The 21,083-nt window shown below is 48.1% G+C and overlaps 6 protein-coding genes across 6 annotated transcripts; 4 read left to right on the top strand and 2 right to left on the bottom strand.

The window, feature by feature from the left end:
* Positions 1–578: 578 nt before the first annotated feature.
* On the top strand, positions 579–3,467 carry RhiXN_04775 (vacuolar protein sorting-associated protein; the record flags this gene model as incomplete). The annotated part of the gene is made up of 13 exons (XM_043324591.1): positions 579–702; positions 768–917; positions 971–1,143; positions 1,202–1,325; positions 1,380–1,559; positions 1,611–1,960; positions 2,019–2,090; positions 2,142–2,202; positions 2,258–2,520; positions 2,569–3,180; positions 3,232–3,273; positions 3,329–3,393; positions 3,449–3,467. The coding sequence occupies 13 exons, from the start codon at positions 579–581 to the stop codon at positions 3,465–3,467; spliced, it is 2,235 nt and encodes a 744-aa protein (XP_043177010.1).
* Positions 3,468–3,608: 141 nt separating this feature from the next.
* On the bottom strand, positions 3,609–6,177 carry RhiXN_04774 (uncharacterized protein; the record flags this gene model as incomplete). The annotated part of the gene is made up of 5 exons (XM_043324590.1): positions 3,609–3,935; positions 3,998–4,347; positions 4,404–4,502; positions 4,913–5,897; positions 5,959–6,177. The coding sequence occupies 5 exons, from the start codon at positions 6,175–6,177 to the stop codon at positions 3,609–3,611; spliced, it is 1,980 nt and encodes a 659-aa protein (XP_043177009.1).
* Positions 6,178–7,404: 1,227 nt separating this feature from the next.
* Positions 7,405–9,700, top strand: RhiXN_04773 (GMC oxidoreductase; the record flags this gene model as incomplete). The annotated part of the gene is made up of 6 exons (XM_043324589.1): positions 7,405–7,594; positions 7,669–7,795; positions 7,851–8,515; positions 8,568–8,905; positions 8,954–9,406; positions 9,461–9,700. The coding sequence occupies 6 exons, from the start codon at positions 7,405–7,407 to the stop codon at positions 9,698–9,700; spliced, it is 2,013 nt and encodes a 670-aa protein (XP_043177008.1).
* A 1,186-nt stretch (positions 9,701–10,886) lies between these two features.
* On the top strand, positions 10,887–15,714 carry RhiXN_04772 (The BTB (BR-C, ttk and bab)/POZ (Pox virus and Zinc finger) domain; the record flags this gene model as incomplete). Its single annotated transcript, XM_043324588.1, has 13 exons — positions 10,887–11,413; positions 11,484–11,638; positions 11,691–11,751; positions 11,808–12,126; positions 12,178–12,264; positions 12,316–12,354; positions 12,438–13,845; positions 13,894–13,955; positions 14,006–14,234; positions 14,285–14,663; positions 14,719–14,785; positions 14,845–15,233; positions 15,291–15,714. The coding sequence occupies 13 exons, from the start codon at positions 10,887–10,889 to the stop codon at positions 15,712–15,714; spliced, it is 4,146 nt and encodes a 1,381-aa protein (XP_043177007.1).
* Positions 15,715–15,940: 226 nt separating this feature from the next.
* Positions 15,941–17,174, top strand: RhiXN_04771 (uncharacterized protein; the record flags this gene model as incomplete). Its single annotated transcript, XM_043324587.1, has 6 exons — positions 15,941–16,154; positions 16,217–16,359; positions 16,419–16,598; positions 16,714–16,831; positions 16,869–16,891; positions 16,947–17,174. The coding sequence occupies 6 exons, from the start codon at positions 15,941–15,943 to the stop codon at positions 17,172–17,174; spliced, it is 906 nt and encodes a 301-aa protein (XP_043177006.1).
* A 924-nt stretch (positions 17,175–18,098) lies between these two features.
* On the bottom strand, positions 18,099–20,018 carry RhiXN_04770 (uncharacterized protein; the record flags this gene model as incomplete). The annotated part of the gene is made up of 8 exons (XM_043324586.1): positions 18,099–18,353; positions 18,407–19,000; positions 19,051–19,268; positions 19,323–19,444; positions 19,497–19,615; positions 19,675–19,823; positions 19,880–19,961; positions 20,004–20,018. The coding sequence occupies 8 exons, from the start codon at positions 20,016–20,018 to the stop codon at positions 18,099–18,101; spliced, it is 1,554 nt and encodes a 517-aa protein (XP_043177005.1).
* Positions 20,019–21,083: the final 1,065 nt, after the last annotated feature.

Raw genomic sequence — 21,083 nt, 5'->3', positions numbered from 1 at the left:
CGCAAACAAATTGTCGGCTGGATAAAACCCTGATGGGGTAATCCATTACACCCACGTGGCATGCCATTGCGTCATTGCTGGAAATAGGCTCTGATTGATAAGCACTTAAATGGTTCATTGTGGTCTTGTTGGTTTGGATGAATAACCACGACAAACGTGCATATGTTTACTTGACCCATGTCGATCGCACTCCGGAGGAATTAAGCCAATTGAGACTGTCACTCGGTATGGGAGATTTAGCGGTCTCTAACGACATACCGAAGAAGTAATTGCGGATGAAATTCGTCGGGAAACCACGAGCATCTGCTGTTCGACCAATTGTGTCAGCCTTTCCGGGAGACATATGACCATATTCCCCAGTATTAATCCGAAATGACATCCGCATAGTTGCTTCCAGCCTGTAGCAACCACTGCCGGACTCTCGTTACTGCCACGTCGAAGTGTTTCCGATATCAACTATCACAGAGAGCAACGGCGGTAGGAGGTTGGGGTATTGGAAACAGTAGGTTGAGGCCTATATAATACAGGTATGGTGATTTCTTGAACCAAGTGAATTCCGACTCTCATTCTTTTGCACCATGCATAAGCTATCTACTCTCGTTCCATTCTTTATATCTCTCGGCCTAGCACAGGCAGCTCCGTCTGCACAAAACTACAAGTGGGACAGCGTTAAGATTGGCGGAGGCGGAGGATTTGTCCCTGGTATGATACTTCAACGTAACTCGGTACTGAGAGTCAATTAATGGGTTGATTTTGCGGTGCGCAAGGTATCGTCTTTAATACGAAAGAAAAAGGGCTTGCTTATGCGCGCACCGACATTGGTGGAATCTACAAGCTCAATTCGGATGACTCGTGGACCCCACTCACCGACTTTGCGGACAACCAGCGATGGAACTACTGGGGCGCTGACGCTCTAGGTGAGTTTCCAGAACTCAGAGGCATACAGCAATTAAGCACGCTCTATTTTTAGCCACCGATCCTGTTGAACCCAAGCGAGTGTATGTTGCTGCTGGCATGTATACCAACAGCTGGGACCCAAACAACGGGCAAATCTTGCGCTCCTCGGACTACGGTAAGACGTGGTCCGTCACCAAACTTCCGTTCAAGGTGGGAGGAAATATGCCCGGAAGAGGCATGGGGGAGGTAAGTTCCTGACCTTCAAGCTTCTCTAGGCGTTGGGGCTGATAACGATGAATTTCAGCGCCTAGCCATTGATCCCAATAACAATGCGATTCTTTACTTCGGAGCTCGCAGTGGAAATGGCTTATGGAAGTCTACCGATTACGGTGTAACCTTTACCAAAGTGTCGTCCTTTACCAACACAGGTATGCAATCGTGATACCACATGAGTCCGCCATTTACCAACACTTTCATAATAGGAAGCTTTATTGTTGATCCTTCCGATAGTAGTGGATACAACAGTGACAAGATGGGGATTGCTTGGGTAACATTTGACTCAACCGCTAGCAAAGTTGGAGGCGCAACGTCCCGAATCTTCGTTGGTGTGGCCAACTCTGGCTCAAACTCCGTCTTTGTCTCCAACGATGCCGGTTCGACCTGTAAGCTATAATATCCCTCTCTCTCTCTACCTCAATTGACATGTAAACCAGGGACTGCCGTGTCTGGACAACCCACCACATACCTACCTCACAAAGGAGTTTTCTCTCCCAGCGAGAAAGTCCTCTACGTCTCCTACAGTGATGGAAGCGGTCCTTACGATGGGGCTAAGGGGGCTGTATGGAAATATTCTATCGCAAACTCCAAGTGGACCGATATTACTCCTGCTACTGGCAGCGACCTCTACTTTGGCTTCGGCGGTCTCACTGTTGACTTGCAAAAACCTGGAACGTTGATGGTTGCGGCCCTCAACTCGTGGTACCCGGATGCTCAAATCTTCCGTTCGAGAGACTCTGGTGCGACCTGGAGCAAACTCTGGGAATACAACAGCTCTGGTGGAGTGGTATGTTTAAGTCTGTCTCGCGGTAGACTGTTACTTACCTGGTTCTGTTTCTTAATAGAACCGGTACTTTGGCTGGGATACATCGCTCGCGCCCTGGCTCAACCCTCCAGGCAACACCGACACCAAGCATGTCAGTAGTTCATGACTTAATTATACTCTTACACTGACCAGCGATTTACAGGCTGGCTGGATGATCGAGGGTCTTTCGATCAATCCTTTCGATTCTAACCACTGGCTTTACGGTAAGCTATCTACAATAATGTTATTTGGAGTAATACTCAAGTAAAATTATCATAGGCACTGGCGCAACTATCTATGGAGGGCATGACTTGACCAAATGGGACACCAGCGCTCGCAATATCACACTGAAATCTTTGGCAGATGGTGTTGAAGAAACTGCTGTTTTAGCGCTGATCTCACCTACGTCAGGGGCAAACCTCCTTTCCGGAGTGGGAGATATTGGTGGATTCGTACACTCAAACTTCAAGACTTCTCCTCGTGCCGCATATACCAACCCTCACTATGTGACTACACCAGATATGGACTATGCGGGAAAGAAGGTGAGTTTAAAGGTTAATAGCGTGGCTCTTACTAATAGCTACATTAAGCCTGCGACAATCGTTCGTATCGGAAACGATGGTTCTGACGCTTCAATCAAACAAATCGCTCTCTCTACCGACGCGGGAGCGACATGGGCTCCCTACGCACCCACTCCAGGTGGCTTGGCGGGTGGCAAGATCGCAGTCTCCGCTACCGGAGAGACCATTCTCTGGCGAAACTCCAATGGCGTTACCGTTTCCCGCAACTCGGGAGCCTTTACCTCCGTCTCTGGACTTTCCTCCAACAGTGCTATCGCATCCGACAAGGTCAATGGCACGGTATTCTACGCCGCCGACGGCAACAAGTTCTACGTCTCTACCAGCTTTGGCTCTTCATTCTCTGCGACGTCTGCCAGCCTCGGGTCTTCCTCGAGCCCGGTAAAGATTGCTAGCAACACCAATAAAGCGGGTGATGTTTGGGTTTCCACCGACAAGGGATTGTTCCATTCGACCAACTATGGTGCCAGCTTCACTGCAGCAAAGGGCGTAACTCAGGCCTGGGCAATTGGTCTCGGCGCACCCAAGACGACCGGAGGCGCAGCAACTGTATTCGCTGTCGCCACCATTGATGGTGTCACTGGCTATTTCCGCTCGGATGACGAGGGCAACACTTGGGTTCAGGTATGTCTTCAAAGTCCTCCTTGAACGAGGGTTATTTATCCCATTCTCTAGATTAACGACGCTGCGCATGGCTTCGGAGCGGTGTCTTCCAACGTAAGGTTTACTTTGTGCGATCTTTTACAGAAAGCTGACGCTGGTCTATTTACAGCCTATCAGTGGCGATCCCCGTGTCTATGGTCGCGTTTATGTCGGAACAAATGGCCGCGGTATATTGTAAGTCATGCATACAACCTTTATTAGTGGAACAAGATTTTGATATGGCTTTTAGCTCTGGAGACATTGCTTAAGCTGCACATTTTTCCTGTATTGTTTACATGGGTGTCGCGATTTATTCTACAAAGTTCACGAACAAGTACATTACTTCAAACTAAACAGAAATGCGGTTATATCGCAGACGAAACATAAAGCACAAAAGAATAGACCATCTATTAACTATCGCACTTGTATATCAATCTGAGCATAGCCTCCGATGGCTCCCACAGAGTGTAAATCCGTAAAGACACGCCCCATTCAGAGCGGATATTTGGAAAATACCATCCGGCAGCATCTACAGCAACCTCAATGCTGTCTCCTGGCTCAATCCACTCCCAGATTTCATGGCAGTGGTCGAACGTTCGCAATGGAGTAATTGGTTGACGAGCGGTCCCCGTGGTAAGATACTTCCATCCCAATTCTTTTCCTTCAGAATCTGTTTTGTATCCACGGTTAAAAGGATCCCTCGCAATTCTTACAATGAGCTCGTCAGGCCTGAATGCCTTTCGCCAAGTATTAGTACTCTCAGGCTGAATTATAGAACAATTCGGTATGCATGACGTACGTGAGTTCTCGACATGACAGGTTCGGCAGGGTGAATGCAAGGTTCGGCCCGCCACGCTTTCTTCAGGAAAAGTGAAGATAAAGGCGGGGAGCACAGCCAGGGCCTTATCTCATTTGAAGAGCCCGATTCCATAGATGTGTCGACTGCCCCGCGGTCGAACGCGACTTCGGTATATAACGACCTGTTGGGCCATGGGTCGACGAATCCAGCTAGTTGGCAGATACAAAGTATAACTTCCACGGGAAGCGCAGGCCGAGAGAGAGATGATAGAGCGAGGGCCTTGACAGTAGTATAGTACAAGCGAAGTAAGGTTTCAGTCTCAGAAGAGGGTGATGTCACGCGCAGACGTCCTTTGAAAACATACTTAGTGTGCAGAATGATTACTTGTATATTTGCTTTTACTGACCCATGAGTGGGTGATTAACTGTCCTTATCGCGGTAACACGGTTGTATCCCAGTGCCTCGCGCTTGATTCGGTTGCTGACGTAGCGGGATCCCTTTGGTCCTATATAGTACCATGGTCATTCCATTGGCTGGACTAGCATGTATTCTTAGTCCGAGTTTCTCGTAAACAATCTACTTGGTTCTTGCTTCTCTAGTCCCAATTTTTCAGTCTTCCATTTTCTTTTCAGGAATGGCCTTACAGTGCGACAAATCAGTAGATTTATCATACCTTGACTGTCAACAAATGCCCAGTCAATAGCACGTATGCGAACACTGCAAAAAGCATAGAATTCTATCAATCTCCTAAGATTTATGAAAATGTTAAGTTTTGTACTTCAAGGGAATTGGCACATATACCCACTGAGCCATACATTCTCGGTACATTAAACTTCAGTCAGACGAAAGCATACACCATCCCACCCGGGCTTCTCAGTAGAAGCAAGCTATTCAGGGTGTATGCCCGCTATTTACTCTTGTGATCAAACGCTTCCTCTCTTATCGCAGGCTTCAGATCCAAAGCTCCCAAGCTAAATTTCACATCGAACTCTGCTCCCTTTCCTGGGCTCCGGCTCTCGCAGAGGAACTCGGTCAACTCGGGCGAGCAAGTACGCAGGATAGGTAAGAACGTTTCTCGGGCCCAATCGAGGGTTATTTGACGGGAATGATAGGACAGTATTGTAAGAGAGGTAAGCTTTCCAACGAGCGGCTTCGATTCCCAGATCTTTTCCAGAGTTTCTTGATCAATATCGAACAAGGATAATTTGACGAGTTGGGGGAATGAACTGGTCGGTACAAGTTCAGGGTGAAACTCGGGCAGTTGATACGAGAAAATATGAACCAATAGGCTCTTCAGATGTGGTAAATTCGCCAGCACACGAAACATGGATGTTTCGAATGCGATTGCTGTAATGGAGAGCTCACTAAGCTGAGTCAGGCTCTCAAAGCTATTGCAAAACCTCTGGTAAGGGGTTTCGGGATCTATGAAGCCACCAAAGATGGCGCCCTGGCCCATTGAGTTGAGTTCAGCTGAAGAGACTGTGGGGTAGATTTCGAGGGTGCGAAGAGACTTGGATTTGATAGCCAGTCGTGCGACTGCGGCAGATGCAGTAGTCAACGGCACGGAGGGAAGGTGTGGCGGCAGACCAGGTCTCAATGTCAAAGGGGCCTGTATGGTCAAAAGAGTTTCAGAGCTAAATGCTGTTATCCATTGCTCGTAGGCAGGGGGGTTGTGACGGCGACTGGATGAGCCACCGATAGTAGGCTGGTTTATCACGAGCGACATCAGGTTTGGGAAGAGTGTTTGTTGTTGATATAGATAGTGTATAAATCCCCAGTTGTACCACGTCTCGATGCGCAACTTTTTATCCAGCGGATCATAGATCGTCAGGTGTTTCACTCGGGGTGCGTAGATATTAAACCGGGTAAAATCGACAGCGTCTAAATACAGACGAGGGTCCTATCATGTATGCAAGTCACGCTACAGTCTAGATAATATATCAGTCGATGGATTGGGTTACCTTTGGAGGAGGCTCGGTGGGCTTTATGCGGCCAATGACAGCTCCCGGTATCAGCTGGAAGATTTTATGGGCACCTTGGAGATTTCCCCAGAGAATTGGCGTCGCGATTTCAAACCATAGTCGAGAAGTTCGAGCAAGTGTGGTGCGTGTGGGGTTGTCGCAATTTACACAGATGAGCGAGAGTAGCTCCGTGACCGTGAATATTCTATGGGGGGCCATCGGAGTTCAAGTGGGCAAATTAGGGCGTTACGTGTCCACTTTTATCTGATAATCAATACGTCCGATGTCGTCATTGAAATAGTTGGTTCGGGAAGTCGCTGAAACGCATACATTGGCAAAGTGGTGGACAAAAACTATCTTCGCTAATGGATGATTTCTAATTGAGATACATTTGGTTGGTTTCAGAAATGTTTCAGCACAATGTGCTAATCAATGTATTTGGGATTAAGACTAAATGAGCGAGTACCACATATGTTTTGGCTTGTTTGATAACAACTCTCTTCCGTCTTGCTGGTGATACACTTTACATGTACCCAACGCCTGTGTTGCTTATCCCGAACGCTCTTCTATTGAGCAGCTTAGGCTCTTGGGCAGTACATCAGTGCATCCGCTTAGAGGCGTGGGGTTTCCAGGGAGAATTCGTTTAACGATCTCGCGAGCTACTATATTAGAGTTAGTAAGTGGTTTCCGCCGGTAGATAGAGAGTGGTCGTTAGGGATCTCGAGCGAAAAAAAAAAAAATAAGTTCGTGGGCGGCATTTTTTATTGTGTAACATATATTGGTATTCTGCAGCAGCGTGAAGCTACTAAGCGTGGAAGGTCGATACCAATGCCGGCTGGTAAGCTAATGCTACCACATAACACGCAAAGTCAGATTGAGTACGCCTTCTCCACTCAAGAGCCAGCGTCGCCTTCCAAACTTTTTGAAGTGTTGATTCAGAGTCCGAAACGGGGGGGAAAGCGATTCTGGGTACTCAATTGGTTCCCGCCCGCACCTATGATGGCGATCCTCGATCAAATCTAGTGCCTCACAGGCGTTGATCGCGCACCACAACGGGTCGTTCTTTCGCCACCGTTATCGCTTCTTTGTTGTACTTTAGCTCGGAGTTATTGTTTGTCGTATGAGCCCGGCAACCGCGTTCTGTCCTTTCGTTGCGTAGCTCATCAAACTACTAACAATTAAGCTGGGTTGTTCAAAAGCTTAACGTATGGGTTGCTAAAGCCAAGTCCGGGACTCGAATTCAAGAAGCCATACGAGGGAAAAGAACGCTGAGTCATGCTTACAAAGCCTTCTATATGGCAAATTGCCTGCGCCGAGGTGCTTATGAGGTCACTTGGTCTCGTCATGCTGGGATGGCCAAGCCCGGGCGTGAACAAGAGCAAAGAAGCCGAACGCGTGGTAATATAAGTACGATGTTTTTTTTACTGATTGTCTCTCACTACCACGATGAGGACCGCTCTTTCGCTGCTTTCGCTGGCGATTCCCGCACTTGGAGCAGGGATCGTATACAATGACCAGATAGATGCCGCATACGATTTTGTAATTGCCGGCGGAGGCTTGGCTGGACTTGTGCTTGCCAGTAGACTATCCGAAGATTCGAACACAACTGTCTTGGTTCTCGAAGCCGGCGCGTCGGGTGATGCTGTCAAGGATAGAATAGGCGAGTTGGCTTGATGTTGTATGCGGGTCTCTGAGTAACATATCGTGCAGATATCCCCGGGAATGCTTATTACTCATCTTTACTCAACACCGACTATGATTGGCAATATATGACTGTTCCGCAGCTCAATGCGGGGAACAGAGTTCTACCTTGGCCCAGAGGGAAAGTGCTAGGAGGGTAAGCACAGTTTGCGCTATGATTTTTCGAAAATTTTGCTAACATCCATTTCCAGATCCACTGCAGTAAATGGGCTATACCTTGTACGCCCCTCTGCGATCGAAGTCGACGCATGGTCCCAACTTCTTCCCGGCCAATCTTCAGCTGCAGCATGGTCATGGGCCTCTTTGTTCGAAGCCATGAAGAAGTCGGAAACATTCACTGAGCCCTCAGACGCGATCAAGAACGCAGGGCGAATTCAATATGATGTCACATCTCACGGCCGATCTGGCCCTTTGCATTATGCTTATCCAGGATTTATTGTTCCTGTTGTCGGAAACTGGACATCCACACTTGATTGGGTTGGTATCCCTCCCAGTCCAGACGCCAACGGAGGTAGTGGCTGGGGTGCATTCATCGCCACTAGTTCGATCAACCCTAGCAATTGGACTCGTTCGTATTCTCGGAGCGCGTACATCGATCCCCTTGGTCCTCGCCCTAATCTGGCGATCCTGCCCAACGCGACGGTCACCAAGATCATCTGGGAACCTAATAACGATGGAAACGGAAAGAAAGTTGCACAAGGAGTCGAGTTTGCGGCGTCTAGAGGTGCGCCTAGGCGTAGCGTGACTGCTAGGAAAGAGGTTATCCTTGCTGGTGGGGCCATTGGAAGCCCAAATATCGCGATGCATTCTGGTATCGGGCCCAGGCCAGTCCTGGAAGGTTTAGGGATACCCGTTGGTAAGTACAAGCAGTTCGCACAATCTCATCAATGTACTTACATGAGTTTCAGTCTACGAACTTCCTGGTGTCGGTGCCCATCTCCAAGATCACATTGCGACGGAAGTTGTATTCCGCACTACGGCCGAGACAGCAGCATCGATTCGCGGATCTGGTACCCTCGAAAACGGCACATCAGCGCCGTTCTTGTCGTTTATCAATTCGGCCATCGCATACGCTAACATTACGGACTTGTTTGGAGATTGGGCGCCCACTTTCCAAGAACAAGTGCGCGCAAATATGAGTGACAATGTGAATGCGCTTGTTCCGAACGATCCGCGGGTAAAGGCTGGTTATCAGGCTGTGTATGAGGCTACGACCGAGAAGATATTGATGTCACAGGCCGGGCAAGTAAGTAAACTGGCTAAAAAAATTTGGCTTAGAATTAACGCGGTGCAGGTCGAATTGCTGTTCTCGCTTACAGGTACCTCTCAAGGTTCTGACACGATAGCCATCCAAGCCGCTCTACAACATCCCTTCTCGCAAGGACACCTCTACATCAATTCGACTGATCCTTTTGACCCACCCGTCATCGACCCTCGATACCTTTCCAATCCTGGAGACATTTGGATGACCCGCGAAGGCCTGAAACTTGCCCGAAAACTCGGCCAAACTCAACCTCTCAACGGAAGCATCGTCGAAGAGGTATCTCCAGGCGCATCCGTCCAAACCGACGCAGAATGGGACGCATGGTTGAAGGATAAGATTCAAACCGAGTATCACCCTTCGTGTACAATGTCCATGTTACCCGAGGAGCAGGCTGGTGTAGTCGATGCTGACTTGAGGATGTACGGAACGAGCAATGTTCGTGTTGTTGACTCGTCCATCTATCCGATTCAGTTTGCGGCGCATGTGAGTATCCTATCTAGTTTTTCTTTTTCTATCGGACTTACAGAATCTGGGCAGCTTATGGCTCCGACATATGGAATGGCCGAACAGGCGGCGTCTATTATTCGTGCACAGTACAACGGTGTTCCTCCACCTGCATCGACCGTTCCGACGAGTGCATCTGGAAGTGCTACTCAAACCGCAAATCCTAATAATGGTAATGGAAATAACACTAACGGTGGGGTTGTCGGATTGAAGAGTAATAACGCCTTATGGGCTGCTTTGTGTTTGATGGCGGGACTCGTAATGGTTATTTAAGACCCAGTCAAGGGACTTGGATCAGGACCGTGTCGTGAACTTGGAAAACCCCCCTCGCTGGCTTGCTGTTTTTGTATCCCCGTCTGTAGCTCAAAGTACTTGGACTTGAAACTTTCTTTTTATCGTTTTTTTGGAGTACACACTGTGATACACCCTGGGATTTTGTATATACCTCTTATATGTTTTGCGAATTATTCTTTGGACGCTCTGGTGTGTTGTGGTTGTAAGGTATATGCATACGAAGGGTCGAGTGTTATGAAAGTCCGCGCCCGCGGGGAATTATTTTCCAGATAATCGTGTATACTTGTTTTGGTTACTACGAAAGGGCAAATATTTCAAGGAATAAAGCTTCTAGAATGGGGATATACAGGAAAGATTGGGGCAGGAGGAACGGGTAGAAAATAAAATTCTGGCTCATAATAGAGCATATATAGTAGGAGACCGAGTCTTACTTAAACAGTCATTCGTCTTGGGGAGAAAACACGACAGTCCCTATTAAAAGGGCTACCGGTCAGACATAGAATTTAACGTGTATTGTATCCAATATGGCTTCCGTGTTACCAGCTGGTCCGATCGGGGCTGCGCTGTATGTATTTGGACCGATGAGCGGGCTGGGTTGACCACTGCTTACTAATCACCACTTAACTCAAAAGGCGCTGGGCGCTAGAGTAGGCACGTTTGATCATCGCTCTTCAAGATCGCCCTTTGCAGAAACATCTTTGGAGCCAAGGTCATTTGTCAAACGTGCGAACCAGGATATTGCACAGACAACAGTGTTTGCTGACTCACGTCATATTCCAGTCGCTCCGAAGTTCCGCGCAGCTCTTAAAAGTCGGTTTGGGCGTGACTCGACTATCTCCAATACGACCGGCGTCCGTGGGTAGTGTCGATTGACTCATAGGAGCCGTCTTTGTCAGTGCCAAGGTAAAATTTTACTTCAAACACGTATTAGTAACACTTAAAGGCTCCCAGGCCCATAGTAACCCACCACCTGGGCTTAAGTAACCTTATCTTCGATCGCCACATCTGTGCTCAGCACGCTCCGAGTCAACACTAGTACCAGGTTCCAAACGCGTTTCGGATACTAAGGCACAGCTGCCTTTGGTCTGCTTGTGTTTCTTTATCTATCTTGTGGAGCTTGGTTTGCCCCGCAAGTAGGTATAGACACTCGGACCCCCTCTTGTACATGAGCAATCTTCACGCCTACTTTCACCTGCGCAACCTTGGCGCCTTTCGCCAGCTCCTCGATGCGCGTGGTGTATCAGCAAATCGCCTCCCAGATGGCAAATCGGGCAGTGGGCCCCGCAGCTGGTCCCAAACTCAAGTCCAGATGACCGCACTCCCACAAGGCGGTCAACTCGATCATAACCCAAACATGCGTGACCCGCTCGGTCGTACGGTCCTTCATTTAGCTTGCGCCGACTTGGCTCCGATCGCCCTTGAGTTTGTCCGCGCATTGTTAGCGTTGCCTCTAGGCCAAATTGACGTCAATGCCCAAGATGCGGAGAGTGGCTGGACAGCCTTGCACCGGGCTTTGTATGCCGGAAACTTGCCTGCTGCCGTGCTCTTGTCTGGACGAAGCGACATCGATGTTGGGATCAGGGATTTGGAGGGTATGACCCCCTTCGATGTTTACAATGCAACCGTTGAAGGAACGGTTCCCGAGTCTTCTCCCTCTGTGCCTAGGGAGCTTTGGGTCTGGGGGAGTAATCGGTAGGTAATTTAGTTTGGTAATGCGGTTACATCTGTGGGCGTGTTTCTAATCGCTCTTATTGTCATATAGGAATGCTACACTGGGAATCGGTAGTGCAGATGATCGCGGCTATCCAGAAGCGATTCACCCTCCTAAACCTGCGGAATTACTCGCAAAACTCAGCGGAAGTGCTCGTTTTAAACTAATTGGCGTCAATGATATTGTCATGTCTCGGTTGCACACAAGTATGTACCCGCCTACTCTCACATACGTTTCTTTATTAACCTGGTCACATAGGTATTCTGACCGATGAGGCAAGGGCTAATCTTGAAGCATGTGGATTTGGTGGCGTTGGGAGGTGAACCATTTGGCCATTTGCTTGCTATCCGACCTCATCACCAATACCTTTCATAGACTGGGTACTAAGCAACATACACAATACAGCTTCGGAAAAGTGGCTGGGCTCGAAAACCAAACAATTATCCGGGTTGCGCTAGGGTTGGATCATACACTGGCCCTTACAAGTGGGGGTGACGTTCTCTCTTGGGGCATGAATCGGTTTCACCAACTCGGCTACGTCATTGAACAAACCGACTCTCCCGGAAAACCAATTCCGAAAGGCAAGGCTAATATCGACTCGTCTGAAAACCAAGTTCAAGTTTCGCCAAAGCGAGTTGTTGGGCCACTCCGAAAAGAGATTGTAGTGGGCATCGCGGCGTGTAAAACCGCCAGTGTATGCTGGACCAATGAGGATTTGTATTCGTGGGGAACTAACTCCGGTCAGTTGGGCTATGCCAAGGTTGCTCCTGGGTGGCAAGCCACTCCTCGAAAGGTCGCCACTGTATCCAAAGTGGTCGATGTCGCTCTCTCGGTGAGATTCATCGAACGTTTTGGTTATGCAGAGGCTCATTGGTTCTGATAGGACATTGCTATGGTTTGCCTACTCCCGACGAAGGACCTTGTTTGTTTCTGGAATGGGGCTCACTTCCGTATTCAGTAAGCTAATTTGTGTTAATAATCGGCAATCATCTGACACTCACCTAGATTTCCACAACCCGTCTTTCCTCACCGTTATCAGCCACCTGTGAACCTGGGACGAATCCAGATATCGAAGATCACTTGCAACGAATCTGCTTTTGCTGCGCTCACGACGCAGGCGAGGTTTTCCTATTCACCCTACCCGACAACCCCACCTCCGAGACCGAGTCCAATCCCAACGTTCGCCCTCAAAAGGTTTGGGCATTACGTCGGCGGGTTGCGGCAGTCCGTGATATCGCACTCGGCGGGGATGGTACCATCATCGTCTGCACAGCAAGTGGACATGTGTTTGTCAATACCCCCAAGCCTGTCAAAGGGCCGAGTATAGCTTCCGGCGTCAATACTTCGGGGGTTGGCTCCGCCCTTTTATCTGGATCATATCGAACGCATAAATACCAACGCATCCTTGGATTACAACGCGTGTCAACGTCGCGGCTAATCCTACTGGCGGGTTTGCGGCACTCCGTGCGACGCCACTATAGAGCCGTTGATCATCGAGGGCAGTCGATGGCCGAGGCCATAGGAGGTATTCAACCATACCTTATCGAATCACGAGACGTGGGCCATTCGTTCGATTTACTCCCGGCACTTGAATTTGGAGACGAAGATGACGAGGAGCATGGTGGGATACTTGAGGATATTATCCTCGCTGAGCAGTTGTGTCAAGCGGTGATTCGATCCCGTAAAGAAGATGGATTCCCCTCGACTTTGGAACATCATATTCTTCACGGAGCCGACATTCGCATATCTGGAGTTGTTGGAATACCTGCGCATCGCGCTGTGATTGCTGCCCGGTCGAATGTCCTAGAAAGGGTTTTGTCCGGAAAGTCGCTCTCCCAAGATGGTTTGGTCTTCAAGTACTCTGCAAAGTCCGCCACGCTATCTGTATCGGGATGCCACGCCCTCTCCATCTTGGTTCTACTAAACTACCTTTATTCCGACTCGGTCTGTCCCATATGGGACCACCGTGTCCGTTCTCCGATAGCCTCATCTCTTGCGCTCATCAAAGCACAACCAGGAGATATTCGATTGGACCTCCAGCGTCTCTCTCGCGTGCTTCAGTTGCCGCAGCTGCAATTTGCAGTAGAGAGCATTGGAAAACGTACCCCAGCTCCCACCCTCGGTCCCGACTTTGCGCGATTGTTCCACTCTTCCCAACTATCCGAACGACCTATCGTCGGAGGCGATATTTGTCTCGAGCTCGCGGACCGGTCTGTATACTGTCATTCGGCTGTTCTCCGTGCTCGGTCGCCATTCTTTGCGAGCTTCTTTGACGAAGCAGAGTGGACGCAAAAGAGATGGAGCGATGATGGTATACTCGTCGTTGATATGAAGCACTTTGAATGGAAACCCATGGATTATGTATTCCGGTACATGTGTTGTGGCCAAGTAGACGACTTGTTTGACGATATTGGTGAGTCGCTTTTCTATGAAAACGGGCCCAGTTTTGATCGTGGAACAGCTTTCGCGCAATCTGTTGAAGAATTTATGACTTTATTTTCCAAGTCATGTCAGCGGCGGTTAGTTGGTGATACAGCTGTGAAGTTCCATATGCTGATAGATCCACAAAATAGAACGAACTCATGCTTGAGCAATTGACCGAAATCTGCTCGATGGTTATTCTTCGTCACGTTACCCTCGTGAACAGCGTTACCATACTCGCGATGCCTCGCCTTTCTACTGTCCAAAGCTCAAGGCTCTTGCACAATTACATTGCCGTGAACATGGAGTCTTTGATGGAAAAGCGGTATCTGGACGATGTTGCTCATGACATCATCAAAGAATTGGCGAAATTCGTTCGAGGTCAGCAAGCTGCAAAACAACCGCATATACGCTCCGGGGCTTGGATTCAGCAATAATGAACCGGCACCGAGAGTGGCTTGCAATGCAAGACTTCCCGTCGGTGGTAGTTCGCACCGTTCCTCCCGGACGACAACCCAAACTGTCACCTAAACTATCCCCGACCATTGGTCCAACATCTCCCAAGACCCCTCGGCGAGTGTCGTCGTTCAATCTCCCTGTGACGCCACAGAGACAGAATACGTCCAAGCAAACGGAAAAGACCCCTCAATCCGATGGGATGTTTGTCATGGACGAGGAAGGAGACGAACCTGTGCCCGCTCGCGATTTACCAACAGGAACGGAAACGTCCATGGTCAATCTTCCTCAACTCCCCCCAGTCGCAAGCTCCCCAGGTCCCTCATCAAAGGTATGGAGGGGATCAAAAGCCGAGTGAGTAAACCAATCTTCGTCATTATTATCCACTTGTATTTAATCAAGCGCACAGACGAGTGGATATGCGGTCAATAATGGCTGATGAGGCTGCAAGCTCGCGCCCTGCACGCTCTCCCATGGTCCGGATCACTGGGTTTGACGCGAGTAATCAGCCCCGTCGCCTAGCAAGACCCTACAGAAAGACAGGACTCAGCCATCCTCCACCCGCAAAGCAGTCAACTCGCGACTCCTCCAGCTTCAGCGAGTAGCTCATGGAGGGACCCTCCAGCGTCGTCGGGTCCCTGCTCAGCGCTCAAACGAAGCTAGACCTCGCCCTGGAGAGTTTCCAAGCTTATTTGAAGGTAACTTGCGACAACGCGTACCGTCTACTCCCACTGCGCCGCCCTCCGGTCCCTCTCCTTCTTCGGTGCCCAAACCCAACGCCCAACAAACGAACTCAGTCAAGTCGAACAGACCACCGCTGCAGCCTGCTCCAGCATCGGAACAAGCATTCCCAGGGCTCGGTCCCGTCATTGTCCCGAAACGGGCTACTGGAGGGACCGAGAGTTCGCGAAAACGAAACAACGCGTAAGTACTGTATAGTGACGCATATATAGTAAACTGACAAAGCTTATCGACCTGAAGCGATGCTTGGACTGCCCCTCCCCCTGTTCCGTCCCCACTTCCTGGGCCATCAGGGTCTGTATCCTTTTCCGAAATTCAGCAGCAGCAACATGCACAGAAAGTTGGATCTGGAGCAGGAAAATCGAAGAAAAGCCTGTTGGAGATCCAAGCGGAAGAAGCCGAACGGGCAAGGTGTTACAAGAAGAAGAATTGGCACGGGCTCGGGAGGCAGAGGAACTGGCAGCAGAAATTGAGTTTATGCGTTGGTGGAATGCTGAAGAGGCCAAGTAAAGAAGGAAATGGAAGGGAACAAGGGAGGTGGCGGAAGCGGGGGCAAGAACCGTCGGAAAGGGAGAGGGGGTGGGGGAAAAGAGGCAAAAGTGGCCAGGGAGCAGCCGTCGGGAACGCGCAGGCTGCGGCAGCTGGGTCTACTGCGAGGCCATGATTCTGATGGAGGTTCGATTTACCCATATTATACCCCAGTGATTTTCGTGTCTCTATATGCCAGATATGCGGCGTTAAGATATGCTATCTCCATGCTCCTTGTGGAGCGTAGGTTCTGATGGCTAGCGCTGATCAATTTCATTTGTTCGATTCGATTTAAAATTTGGTCAACTTGGAACCAACCAGTTCCATAGGCCACTATACTTCCACTGCACGACGTCACTCCTATGTCGACCCCACAATCAGCCTCAACAAAAAGGACCAAGAGGCCAAGAGGATTGCTTGCCTCTCGGAAAACCACAGGAAATCCTGCCGAATCCGAGCCTGCAGCAAAAAGGGCCCGAGGTGAAGATACGCCTCCTCAAGACCCAGAGGAATTAAAGCTTCAGGACTGGCATGATTTGGAAGAGCTTTTCGAGAATGCGCTGGATGCACTCTATGGTCAGTGTGCCCTCGATTGGCTCATAGGCTTCATCGTCCCAATTGATATAGATTCGTTATAGGACCTAATTGGACGTCTGCTATTCCCTTGATTCGTGGTGTGCTACACGAATGCGCACGAATGGTGACTGTTTACAACGACCCGACATTAATCTACTCCCCACTGGAGCCAGAAACTCAAGTTGGCCCTGAAAAGGCGCCCGCAGTAGGTGTTTCTCTGTTGATTGATGTCAATTTTATTCAATCGCGAACCAATTACTCTAGTCAGCTTTTTATACAATCTATGCGTCTGCGTGGTTTATAATGTCCACGTTTGCACGAGTGACCCTTCTACTTACAGAAGATGAACCAGAGGAGGCATTAGAGTATCTGTTATCCGCATTATCAGCCTGCGAGAAAGGGGAGCAAGCCCTGGACGTGCGAAAGCAAACGAAAGCTTGGGATGTGAGTCGATTCTTCATCCACATTCCTTATTTTCAAGCCAACTTAAAAAATGCGTTGGAACCCGCATTTAGCTTGAATTTACCTGGGGGCGTGTACTTGTTGCTGCTGCGCAAAGCCTTTCCGACTCGGAGACGAGCCTCGGTCTCTGAAAATGGTACCACTGATGCTCGAGCGCACTTCTCGGCTCGGCCCATCAGCCGCACTTGCTCGGGCATTTGAGCATTTGACTTATGGTATTGATCATCGCCCACGATATACGGATTCTGACAGACGAATCAAAAGACGAGAGATTCGTGCGCGCATTATTGGAATCAGCACAAGGTGTACTAGCACTTCGGATCACTACAGTCCGAGGAATCCTTGCCATTCTCCATCTTGAAAATGCCGAAATTCCTCCATCAGGTAGAGGAGATGTCCGTTCCCGAAGAACTACGAGTACAAGTAATTCTAGTATTGGGACAAATTAATCTGGCGATTGGTTCCAGTATTGCTGAGAAATTTGAGGAGGACTCGAATGCCGAGGATGGTACTGGAGTGAAGGACTTGAAACTAGAAAAGTTGCGATTGGGTCATTAAAAGAAGGTACTCATATTTAATAGGATACGCAGCATAATTCTAATTTTAGTCTCTGTTTAGCTGTAGCGAAGTTTGATGCAGTCCGTGAACTATATTCAAAACAATCGACCGAGAAAGCTGAATCCGTGGTCGAAGAACTTAAGCCAATGGTAGGCCTTCAATACTCCGCTCAGCCTGCTTCGCATCGATTAATCACATTATGGTATACAAACAATAGCTACAAGAGCGCTAGTTACCCTCGCGACGCTTTTACCTGAAGGACCTGAGCAAGAGAGAATGTACTCTCGTTATCAGGCTGAAGGTGGTATTTTGGATGACGAGGATGACGAGATGATGAAGAGTAGCCGATGTGTTTCAATGACAGTACTGTATCTGCTTATTATGCGCCTGTATCGAATGGATTCTATCAATGTGTCACTCCCCCTATAACTTGATACATGCATCAAGTCAATCCAACTTGAGAGTATGCCACATTAATTCGGTTTGTAAGTAGAATAAGCTTTTGATTGTTCATATTAATGGCCCTCCCCAGAGTTGAGCATATGACCCGGCCGTAACGAAGGCAAGATGCAAGTTATTTCGTCTATTCATTCATGCCGCATGGTTGCTATTGCTAATAGCCAATAGACTATATATGCATGCTGGTGCTCGACGTTTAATATATAAAGGTATCGTCTCTTTCTTCTTTACAATTTATAAATGAAATGATACATGCACCGTGTCTACTATGTGGATAGAGGCCATAACTTATTGAATGATTGGAGAGCAGCTTCACATATGCATTTACGCCGTTACGAGATTCGGGGTGAGAGTACTAATGCAATCCTTTAATGGTTCATCGGTGGTGTATCTGTCTTTCAGATTAAACCTATTTAAACTCGAATAAATTAATCGGACTTACATACTTCGGGTATGCATATGGGGTTACATATCGAGCTCGGCCAGATAAGTATCTGGATCCTGACAGAGTAGGCGCATGAAGTCACCTTGACCGGATTCAAGCTCAACAGGCTGAGGGGGGTTACTAGTTGGAACATCTAACAGTCGCACCAGCGGCTTATCGGAATGTATGACCTCAACGTCATGCGTGAATGTGTACGCATCAATATTTTCCGGGCTCCCAAAACCATACATTGTCAGTACTTGATTTTCGTATGTTTTATCGATATAATGGTGGAACTGAGCCTGGTTAGAGATCGCAGGTATACTCTAGGTGAATTTATGTGACTTACAAATTCTTTCCAGAGAGTAAAAACGGGTTGATCATCGCATCGTCCGCACTGATAGCGCCTGGGTATCGTATTAATTGCCAAATACGAAATGTCAGGGGCCCCCATGGCACATAACAAGGCTTTAGCGATCCTAGCTGCCGCAGAATGATAATGAAGTTTCCCCTTGTCGCACATCTTGAATCCTCCCTGAAAGCATTCTGGGTAATACATCAGACCTTCCCCATCCATCCTCAAAATTGGTCCAAGATATCCCACAGAAAAGATAGAGTCGGCACGCAGTAATTTTGCACGTTCCACAGGCAGACAATCGAGCAAGTTGGCGCCCCAGCCATTGCCAAGTATCAATTTATACTCAGGGGTCTCAATATCCACAGATCGCGTCTCCTTGGGCAGCAAACTTGTCAGTTGGACTTCCAATTCATTACGCCAGATATGGATTGCGCGCGCCAAATACTCGTTCTTAGTTCGTATCTCGAGCTCAAAGGCCTCTTTTGCTGTTTTTGCATCTATTATTGCCTGTATCTCCGGGCATATACCGGGAACATCCTCGCCATGAGGGAAAGATGGGATAAATAAATCATCCCTCAGTTTACCCTAGTGCATGGTTAATTTAAGTACGGAAACAACATCTCAGTGCGACTTACGGTCTCAATGATGCTGTTAAGCATGTTCAACATAGTGGCAACTGATATCAACGACCATTCATCATTTTCGGATTGGACATGTACGCAAGAAATAGGCTCAAAATCCTTTTGTATTTCGGATAAGATAGTGTTGACCGTATCTTGCCGATCGATACGACGTTGAAGCTTGCGATTTTTTTCGAGATGATGAAGAAGATGAGGAAGAAGTAGCTCCCATGCTTTGGTCTATGGTTTTAGATCGGTGTTTGCAAACCAAATTGAGCACAGCCTACCTTCGTCATCAGACAGATTTGCATATTTAACCCTCCATGCACGCCACTTTCTAGACTCAGAAGCCCTCAAATGCTGAATTTCAGAAAGCTGGTATCCCATCTCAGTTATTTGACGATCAATACTAACATCATGGGTGTCAATGCCAATTGTATAAATTATGAAATCTAGCTCACTATTCCACTCGGGCCTTTGCGAGCTTTCCACGTTCTCGCCTTGACGATGCTGGATAGCGTTTCCCAGCTCGTCTATTCTTCTCCCAACCCTTGAACCATGTCAAAAGCATGTTTGAATTCTGGTTTGATAGTTAGCCGAATTGAATTCGCAGGACACAGTCGCGGAGCACTAACAGACCTTGAATCTATTTGCAACAATCTCGAGTCGATCTTTGGTCCACTGTGCCAGAGCACAGAAGTCCCGAGAAACTTCCAGAGTCTCGCGTTTGCGTTTAGTCATCTCGTAGTCCCGGCGCAAACATACACCTCCTAATTTCAGAGAAGCGCCTACAGCAGTGACAATCAATATGATATAGGATAATTAGGCCAGGAGAGCCTCCAACCTTTAGCGTTCGACTTGAATAATAGCCTAGCAATATCGCCACTAACAACAGGCATGATACTCCAGCGGTATTGGTAAATCAACTCTGGAACATTATTAGCCATATATTTTAAAAAAGGACTTACCTCGATTTCCGACATTCTAGACAAGGTTTGACTTGCAAAGCAAAGTCAACATTTTGATCCGTATACCCGCCACAGATCTGATCAAGAATGTGGTTGAGGCATGATACAAATAAGATTCTTAATAGGAGTAACCCTTACGGTGCATTCGGCCAAAAAAAAAGTGCTGCAAGCAGAGGTTCGGAGATCTCAGCGGGACTGGGGGGAAGGGCATCCACGTTCCGCAGTACAGTCCTCCAGACGCTTACCGCCGAACGGCGCATAAGCAGGTGGCGGAGCAATTTATCTACTCTTGAAAGCCTAATAAGATCCAGTGGTCGGAGATACGTAGCTATCTGAGTAGTTTTGGTTAATGTCTTTCTTGCGTGGGTATGGATATGTATACTTCTAATAACAACTCCAGTGGCAAATCAAGAAATACTTTGTATAATGGCGAGTCCAAAGGTAGAGTATTTTGTGATAAAGTTTCGTATCGGGCTTTCTTCCTGGGAGGTGATCCATGTGACGCAAAGCCCTGTATCTCTACTACTTCAGCTTTGATGCTGGTATCGCAGACTATCGTGTTGGGGTCGCACTTCCTTTCGGTTCCACTTGTTTAATCAGATAGTAACGACGGGCATAGGTTAACCTACAAAACAGTGAGTCTGGAGCTTGTCGTACAAGCCATTCCTCGAAAGCACAGGTTTGTCGCTAGAATTTATCTGGCAAGCCACCAGTGTGCCATGCACACGAGCGCCGGGAACTCGTGGGGGCTTCAGAGCGCTATCAGCCTCAAATTATCACGTGGGTCATCTGGAACTTATCAGCACCGAATAGCTTCGGTAGTCTTTAATTATATGCGCACATAACGCGCCTACTCGCAGCACATCGAACAGCTTGACTTAGCTTCGACTAAAAGATAGTATGAGTGGAAATAATAACCAATATCTATCTCAGAGTTCTTTGTGACCATGAGATAATTCTCGCATCATTGACATCTATATAAAATGAAAGGGCGTCCGAAATGAAATATAGATCCACTATCCTTTAATGAAGATAGTGTTTATTTCTGAAGTGCCTGATTAGATATATATAAAAGTAGTA

This window comes from Rhizoctonia solani, chromosome 2, assembly GCF_016906535.1.
Source record: "Rhizoctonia solani chromosome 2, complete sequence".
Taxonomy (NCBI): Eukaryota; Fungi; Basidiomycota; class Agaricomycetes; order Cantharellales; family Ceratobasidiaceae; genus Rhizoctonia; species Rhizoctonia solani.
The sequence above is the reverse complement of the archived record's forward strand: the minus strand, read 5'-3'. Positions and strand labels throughout refer to the sequence as shown.